General features: G+C 43.0%; 2 protein-coding genes across 2 annotated transcripts; one reads left to right on the top strand and one right to left on the bottom strand.

The window, feature by feature from the left end:
- Positions 1-2,513: 2,513 nt before the first annotated feature.
- Positions 2,514-4,664, bottom strand: LOC113708112 (uncharacterized). The gene has a single exon (XM_027230583.1). It carries the CDS (start codon positions 4,662-4,664, stop codon positions 2,514-2,516), a length of 2,151 nt encoding a protein of 716 aa, XP_027086384.1.
- A 792-nt stretch (positions 4,665-5,456) lies between these two features.
- On the top strand, positions 5,457-8,195 carry LOC113708113 (disease resistance protein RPM1-like). Its single transcript, XM_027230584.1, has one exon. It carries the CDS (start codon positions 5,457-5,459, stop codon positions 8,193-8,195), a length of 2,739 nt encoding a protein of 912 aa, XP_027086385.1.
- The last annotated feature ends 911 nt before the right edge of the window (positions 8,196-9,106 follow it).

Here is a 9,106-nt window from a genome sequence, read left to right as displayed (position 1 = left end):
AAACCACGCCTTCATTTGTTCCTTCTACCTATTCCACGCCTTCCCTCTTTGTATCTTCACGCCTTCTGCCAGACCTCATGACAATAGCTTCCCCTGCAATTAAATCTTGACCTCAAGATTGGAATTCTAGAAATTGGAGTTCTATCTCCTCCGCATCTTCCCACGTTGCCTCGGCAGGAGTGGCGCCCCACCATTGTACCAGCCACTGGACTGCTGCTGCGTTTTTCTTCTTAACAATCCTGCGATCCAGCACTGCCATTGGCTCCACCCTTAAGTGACCCTTCTCGTTTGTTGCTGGCAGTTGTAACACGAGAACCACCTTCTGTCCAATCTTCCTTTTGAGCAGGGACACATGAAAAACTGGGTGTATTTTGGATGAGGGTGGGAGCTGAAGTTTGTAGGCCACCCTTCCTATCCTCTGGATTACTTGATAAGGTCCAAAGTACTTTGCTGATAGTTTAGTGCTCCTTCTCATCTCTACAGAGTTTTGCCTATAAGGTTGCAGCCTAAAATACACCCAATCCCCAACTTCGAACTCCCTCTCAGTCCTTCTCCTATCTGCATATACCTTCATTCTGTTGTTGGCCTCCTCCAGGTGCTCCTTGAGTAGACCCTCGATTCTCTCCCTTTCTTGTAAGTGATCAGCTACTGTGGCCACTTTAGAGTGTGAGTATACACCTAAAGCTAGCTGGGGTGGCTTCATTCCATACAATGCTTCAAAAGGACTCATCTGTATGGCAGTGTGATAAGTGGTGTTATACCACCACTCTGCCATTGATAGCCAGGCATTCCATCTTTTAGGCTCCTGATGTGTCATGCATCGTAGGTACATCTCTAGCACCTGATTCACCCTCTCAGATTGGCCATCTGTCTGGGGGGGTGATAGGCAGTACTTAAGCATAGTTCAGTCCCCATCAGTGAAAATAATTCTGTCCAGAATTGACTGGTAAACACCTTATCCCTGTCTGACAGCATGTTCAGTGGCATTCCATGGAGTCTGCAAACTTGGTCCAGGAAGATTCTGGCCACAGTGGGAGCATCAAAAGGATGAGTTAGGCTAATGAAATGAGCATACTTAGTGAACCTGTCTACTGTGACCATGATAGTGTCTTTCCTTTCTGAAGAAGGTAGCCCCTCAATGAAATCCATGGTAACATGACTCCAGGAGTACTGTGGTGTGGGTAGTGGTTGCAGGAGACCAGGATAAGCAACATGCTCATCCTTGCATCTCTTACAGGTGTCACATTGCAGTACTGTATCCTTGACTTCCTTATACATCCCTGGCCAATGAAAGAACTGCTTGGCTCTTAGATAGCTAGCTTGTACACCAGAGTGGCCTCTTAGCTGTGAATCATGGATGGCAGGGATGATCTTCCTCCTGATTTGTCCTCCCTTCCCCACTACTACCCTTCCTTTGTATTGGACTATCCCATTGTGATAGGAGTAGTTCTGTAAGGAACCTGGTGTGAGAATCAACCTCTTGATCATTTCCTGAACTTCCTCATCTCCTTGATAGCTTTCCTCCACCTCCTTGACCCACTCAGGAATAACATATGTCATTTCTGTAATCTCTCCTTCTTCCTTGCTGTTTCTCCTGGATAGTGCATCTGCAACAACATTTTCCCTGCCCTTCTTGTATTGAATTTCATAGCTTAACCCCAACAGTTTTGTGAGCCACTTCTGCTGTAGTGGGGTTGTGACCCTTTGCTCAAGCAAATACTTGAGACTTTGGTGATCTGTCCTGATAATGAAGTGTTGTCCTTCCAAGTAATGCCTCCACTTAGTAACTGCAGTGACCAGTGCCAAAAGTTCCTTCTCATAAATGGACAAACCCAAGTTCTTTATTCCTAAGCTCTGACTTAAATAAGCAATTGGCCTCCTTTCTTGCAGAAGCACAGCTCCTATCCCTCCATAGCATGCATCTGTTTCTATGATGAAAGTCTTGTTGAAATCCGGCAAGGCTAGCACAGGTGTGCTGCACATAGCCATCTTGAGCCTCTGGAATGCCTCTTCAGCCTCCTCAGTCCATTGGAATCCCCCTTTCTTCAGCAATGTTGTTAGAGGCTTGGCAATGGAACCATAACCTCTCACAAATTTCCTGTAGTAGCCTGTCAAACCTAGGAACCCTTTCAGTTGCTTCACATTTCTAGGCTGTGGCCAGTTCTTCATCCCCTCAATTTTCTTAGGATCTGCCTGCACTCCTTCAGCAGTAATTATGTGGCCTAAGTACTCAATTTGAGTTTGTGCAAAACAGCACTTGCTCTGCTTGGCAAACAGCTGGTGCTGTCTCAATAGGTCCAAAACTATTGCTACATGTTGGAGATGAGCTTCCAGTGTGGGGCTGTACACCAAGATGTCATCAAAGAACACTATCACAAATTTCCTCAATTGCTCCTTGAAAACTTGGTTCATTAAGCTCTGAAATGTAGCAGGGGCATTGGTTAGTCCAAATGGCATTACCTTGAATTCGTATAGTCCCTGATGAGTCCTGAATGCAGTCTTGTATCTGTCCTCTATTTTGACCCTGATCTGATGGTAACCTGCCCCCTTAGATCAATTTTAGTGAAATACTTGGATCCATGTAATTCGTCAATCAGCTCATCAATCAGAGGCATTGGAAACTTATCCTTTACTGTGAGCTCATTGAGTTGCCTGTAGTCCACACAAAACCTCCAGCTTCCATCCTTCTTTTTGACTAACAGGACTGGAGAGGCAAAGGAGCTATTGCTAGGCTGTATAACTCCCATTTGCAGCATTTCCCTGACCAGCCTCTCTATCTCTGACTTCTGCACATAGGGACATCTGTAGGGCCTGATTTGGAATGGCCTGGCACCTTCCTTGAGTGGTATCCCATGGTCATGGCTCCTAGGAGGAGGTAGGCCCTGTGGTTCAGCTAATATATCCTGGTACTGGTTCAGCATCTGCTTCACTTCTGCTGGCACATCTTCCTGTCCTTCCTGTCCTTCCTCCATTATAGTGAGAAATGCAGTCACTCCATATTCTTGCTTCCTTCTCCACTTTGCCAACTTGCTTCCTTTAATGGCTGTCAGTTTTAGTTTATTAGATTCACCCTTTAACTCCACTTCCTCCTTCCCTTTTGAGAACTTCATGCTCAGCTGGTTGAAGTCAAATTCGATGGGGCTGTATCTGGCCAGCCAGTCCACCCCCAGCACCATATCACAGCTCCCCAGCTGCAAAGTGTTGAAGTGGTGCTGGAACTCATGTCCCTGTATCTTCCAATTCAGGGGTCTGCTGAGTTGTCTAGATTCCAATCTTTCCCCATTAGCGACTCTTACTGTCAGGGGGGTTCCTGCCACTTGCAGTTGTAGGTGAGAAACCAACCTTTCATCCAAAAAGCAATGGGTGCTGCCACTGTCAACCAGAATTAGGAGTTCCCTTCCTGCAAGTACCCCCTTAAGTTTAAAGGTGTTGTGTCCATTTCCTCCAGACAATGTGTGAATTGAAACCTCTATCCTTTCATTACTGATTTCTCCCTCAATACAGTCACAGAACTCTTCCCCTTCATCTATTCCCCCTTCAGTTACTTCAATTAACTCAGTTGGTTCCTCCTCCAATATATACTGAATCTGAGCTTGCTTGCAGATGTGGCCTAAAGTGTATGGTTCTGCACACTTGTAGCACAATCCTTTCTCCCTCCTGTAGTTGAACTCTGTAGGAGAGATTTTCCTGAATTTGTCTGCTGTGTTTCCCCCTACCTTGTGCCCCCTGTGGTCACTGTCCCCGAGTACCTTAGAACCTTCATTGTGCCATTTGTTCCTCAGTTGTGGGACAAGGTTTGGCCTACTGTGTCCCATGGAATTGGAGTTGTATAGGGCTCCGTGGGGTAGTGCCCTCTGTGCCTTCCTTATAACTTCTAAATTCTTCTCCTGCAGCTTAGCAGCTTCTATAGTATCTGCTAAAGTGTGAGGTCTAGCCATTCTCACCATATTTACAATCTCACCCTTCAAGCCACTCAGAAAACAGGATTTATAATAGGAGTCAAGTTGGTTAGGTAGTAGAGGCATTACCAGGGATTTGAGCAGTTCGAATTTTTCCAGGTAATCAGTCACACTTCCTGTCTGAGTCAGCTTATTGAACTCTTCTATGGTCTCTTCTGGTGTTCCTCCTCCAAATCTCTCGCATATGGCCATGGACAACTCCTCCCAAGGAACTTCAATTCTTCTATGGTACATTCCATGGAACCAGATGTCTGCCTTCCCCTTGAGGTGCAATTGAGCCAGATCAGATTTTAGCTCCTCTTCCACCCCCTGGATCTGAAAGTACTTGTTGGCTCTCCTGACCCATTCCCTCAGGTTCTCTCCATCAAACACAGGGAAGTCAAGTTTTGGCAACCTGTTCCCTCCTCTATTTTCTGCTTTCTCAGGTTTTTTGCTGACCAGATCTAATTTCTGATATCCTCCTGAGCTGCTTCCTTCTTCTCCTTTTTCCTTGTCAGTCAACTTGGCCATCATCTGTGCCATCATGTTCACCATGCTCTCATACTTCTGATCCAAGTTCTTAATGGTTTTTTCAGTGCTCTCTTGCCTGTGTTCCATGGCTCTCACGGCTTGCTCCAGTCCGTCATTCTTATTGGCAAATGTCCTCATGGCACTCCCTAGCTCAGTCAGGTCCTTCCTCATCATCTCCTCCTGTGTTTTAGTCATCCCAATGGCTCGTAGCTAGCTCTGATACCACTGTAATGGTACCAGACTGAGCTATGTGGAAATCTCAAATCTAATAACAAGAATGAATAATTCAACTCGATAATAATCAATCAATCGAAGGACTAAGTTGCGGAATTGACTCAGATAACTGTAATTGATGTAAGAATTAAGAGATACAGAAAAGGCGGGAAAAGTTAAGAAGATGAACAAGAGTGAAGGAATTGGGGAGAAAGAACAGAAAAGGGCTCAGCCCAATCTCTGATGATATTACACAAAACTTCCCTCCCTATTACATTCATTCTATCTTATTTATAGATAATCAGCTGATAACCAACTTCGTATCTTCCAATTGGCGTGACCAAGTGGCTGAGAGACCGTTGCAGCTAATTTGAAAGTTTGTTATTCTTCATGTGCGTCTGTTGCAGAATCATCTTCCAGCTAAGGCGTGGTCTTGAAACCACGCCTTCATTTGTTCCTTCTACCTATTCCACGCCTTCCCTCTTCGTATCTTCACGCCTTCTGCCAGACCTCATGACAAGTTGACGGTAACTTTTAGTCGTTCAATACTAGAAAATTGAGACGAAATGGAAAAACATTCATGGACAAGGACCGCAGTGGCTTTTCCGTCGGACTGGGGGCCAGCACCGCTGGGGAGACTGGCAGCCTGGCACCGTTTGCCCTTTCCCTATAAAACAACAATATCTAAAAGTAAAGATTCTATGCAATTCAATATAAACTCGTATTCATCATAAGTCCAACACAAACTACACACCATCTAGCAAAAGAAAAATCATGACAGACCCTTGTGTGCAATTTGCTCTTGCAAAGCTTGATGCTTTTCTAAAGCGAGAATTGCAGTTGCCAAAGAAAGTTGATACTGGGATCAAGACTTTGAGAAGCGAACTGGATTCTATAGCAGCATTTCTGAGGAAAGCTCATCAAAGAGCAGTCGAAGATGAACAAATTCTGGATTGGGTTCGAAAGGTTCAAGATGCAGCTGATGACATCATCGACATCCTTGACCTTTTTGACCATTGCCAGACAGAAGGAAAATTAGCCAGATGGTGGGGAAACCATTCAATTGACGACCAGATAAATGATATCAAATCAATTCTCGAGGATATCAACAAGGGTAGAGAAAGATACCTACCACTACCAGCAAATTCGTCCCATGCTGCCTTAACACCAAGTCCAACTACAAACCCTGATTACTCAGATCTTCATCCAAGGATTGCTCCTTTGTACCTTGCAGATGCTGACGTTGTAGGCTTTGAGGAAGATAAGGACATGCTGATGGCGTGGGCACTGGATATGGTGGATGAGCACAAGGTCATGTTTGTTGTGGGCATGGGTGGATCTGGCAAGACTACTCTTGCCAAGCAAGTATTCGAGGCAGTTAAACAAGACTTCGGTTTCTCTGCATGGATCAGTGTTTCAAAGTCCAAGAAGAAATTGGAGATCTTGCGGAACATGTTAGATCTATGCAGATGCAGCTCCAGGGCGGAAACGGCCCCAGCTCCCCAGCAGCAAAGCTCGGAACACTGCATCAACCTCATTAGGGACCATTTGCAGGATAAGAGGTATGTAATCGTCCTCGATGATCTGTGGGCTGATGATGTTTGGAGATCTATTATGTTAGCATTGCCAAGAAGGAATAGGAGTAGAATAGTCATCACTACGCGAAGAGGGGATATAGCCTATTCACTGAAAAATAGATCCGTTGCTGTCCATCCCATTCAGCATCTATCTCTAGAAAAGGCTAAGGAACTCTTTCACAGGATCGCCTTTCCAATATCTCATATATGCCCTCCAGCTTTAGCTACACTGTCCAATGAAATACTAGGAAAATGTGAAGGGCTACGATTAGCAATCACTGAAATTGGGCACCTTTTGTCAACTCAGCGGGAAAGTGCATCTGAATGGAAAAAGTTGCGTGATGGTCTTGCATCAGAGCTACGAAGCAATGGCCATCTTCTGAATATTACAAAAGTGTTGATTCTTAGTTATGATGACTTACCTTACCATCTTAAAAACTGTTTTCTGTTGATGAATACTTTTCCCCCTAATCACCCCATCCGGCGTGCAGAGCTAATACGGTTATGGATGGCAGAAGGGTTCATTACAGGAGTGTACAATGGAAAAGAACTCGAAGATTTGGGGGAAGAATACCTGAACGAATTGATTGCAAGAAACTTGATTCAGGTATGTGCAGTGGATTTTGATGGGAGGCCAAAGTCTCACAGGGTTCATAATATTATTCATGAGATTGTTCTCTCGAAGTTACATGATGAAAACTTTTGTGAAGTTTATCCAGAACAAGGTATATTTGACGTCAGTAACGAAAGGATCAGGCGAATATCCATCCATAAAGGTGATCTAGTCTTGTCATGCCCAAATCTTCGTGCTCGTGCTTTGCTAATATTTGACTCATTGGATCCATACGAGCACTCCATTCCAATTGGCTATTCAAGCTTAAAGATGTTGAGGGAATTGCATCTGGAGGGTGCAAACTTGGACATGTTTCCTGCAGACATTGAAGAACTATTGTTGTTGAGGTACTTGTGTTTGAGGAATACAAGAATCACAAGCATTCCGAAATCAATAGAAAAGCTTAAGCACCTTGAAACCTTGGACCTCAAACAAACATTAGTCAGAAGACTGCCAAAAGAAATATGTCATCTTTCTAAGCTTCGTTACTTACTTGTTTACAGATATGACATTGAAGATTATGTGGCATTTAACACAATTAAAGGATTTGAGGTCGCAGGAAAGATCACATGGTCGGCCAATCTTCGCAAGCTACTGTTTGTGCAAGTCAATAAAAATAACAAAATCATTGTTGCAATGCGAGGCCTCAGAGAACTGAGAAGGCTGGGAATCATGGGTTTGCGCAAAGAAGATGGAAGGATCTTGTCTGAGACTATTCAAATGCTGCGAAATTTGCATTCTTTGAATGCAAAAGCAGAAAATGAGGCGGGAGTTCTAGACATGCAAGAAATTTCACATCCTCCTCCACTCCAGCGTTTATATTTGAATGGAAGGCTGGAGAGGATGCCTATCTGGATTTCCAAACTTCACGATCTGGTAAGGCTTCGTCTAAAGTGGTCTCGGCTGGATCAACAGTGCAACAATCCCATTAATATCCTTCAAGATCTTCCTAATTTACTAGAACTCCAGCTGCTTGACGCCTACAATGGGGACCAATTGGATTTCAATGCTGGCAAATTTCAGAAGCTCAAGATACTGGAGTTAGAGCTACTTCGGCAGCTGAAAATGGTCATAATGGAACGCAATTCATTGCCTTGTCTACAAACGCTGATCATAAGGCGATGCGGTCAGTTAGGGCAGATTCCAGTAGGTATAGATGACCTCAGGCGACTCAAGGAGATTCATTTGTATGATATGCCGGAAAATTTTGTCTCCATGCTCGAGAAAAATGGTGGCAGTCTTTATCATCTTGTGCAACATGTGCCATTAATACGCTCGTACTATGCTCAGTATGGTGGACGGTGGGATGTGAAAGATCTTTGAGATTGGTCAAGGTCACAGATCAATTTTTCTTGTAGACAATACTCATTTTGCATTGCAGGTAGTTTGTACTAGTTGCTCTCTACTTGGAATAGTGGTTAAAGAATTTTTTATTTGTTATGAGTTTTGGAATTAGCACAAGTGATATTTAATTATTATTTATATGTTGGTTAAGTAATATGACCTATAAATAAATTAGTTGGCTTACTACAAGGTGTATATATCATTCATGTAGTATACACATGAATGATAGATGGTTTTTTTTGTTAGTGAGGGAAGTTATACAAGAGTTAAATATAGAGTTCAAATTATTTGCTTGAATGTAGTTTTTTCAACGAAAAAGTGGCTATCAAACTTCCTAGCTTCTCAATAAATTTGAGCAACATGCTATAAATAGCTGTAAATATTACTTGATTGTTAAAATTTGATATTCCAGGATGCAAGGGTGCAAATTGAAGTTGGTCTTTAATTGCTTAGTGTAAAAATATTCGTAAACTAGCGAATTTGGATGCATAAGATGATAAGTTTCTACATTCAAATTAATTTCATACCTTTTCTTCTCTACATGTCACATGCATTTGAAACTGTTTTCTTCCAAAACCATTAAAATTTTGTACTAAGGAAATAAGCAAGATATGGCTTACAATAATGACATTACTCAACCAAGATATTGAAACACTGCCATACTCAAAACAGAAGAAAACTAAATAACAAAGAAAGAGAATGAAGGGAAATATCAACCAAAGATCCCTTGGTCCAATTCCAAGCAATATTGTGAGTTCAACTTAGATCAGCCTCACGTTTTGGTAGGTTGCAATAAAGGACTGAGCGTCAGTGCATGGACCACAACACAACTGAAGAAGGCCTCAAGGTCTGCTAAAAAAGTCTTTGATTCATTTCCCTTCAAATTAAGT

This window comes from Coffea arabica, chromosome 9c (assembly GCF_036785885.1).
Source record: "Coffea arabica cultivar ET-39 chromosome 9c, Coffea Arabica ET-39 HiFi, whole genome shotgun sequence".
NCBI lineage: Eukaryota > Viridiplantae > Streptophyta > Magnoliopsida > Gentianales > Rubiaceae > Coffea > Coffea arabica.
Note: the sequence above shows the minus strand (reverse complement) of the source record. Positions and strands in the feature narration are given on the sequence as shown.

What these genes read in the sequence shown, in the direction of transcription:
- LOC113708112 (XM_027230583.1), bottom strand. Translation starts at nt 4,664, where the DNA reads ATGACTAAAACACAGGAGGAGATGATGAGGAAGGACCTGACTGAGCTA.
- LOC113708113 (XM_027230584.1), top strand. Translation starts at nt 5,457, where the DNA reads ATGACAGACCCTTGTGTGCAATTTGCTCTTGCAAAGCTTGATGCTTTT.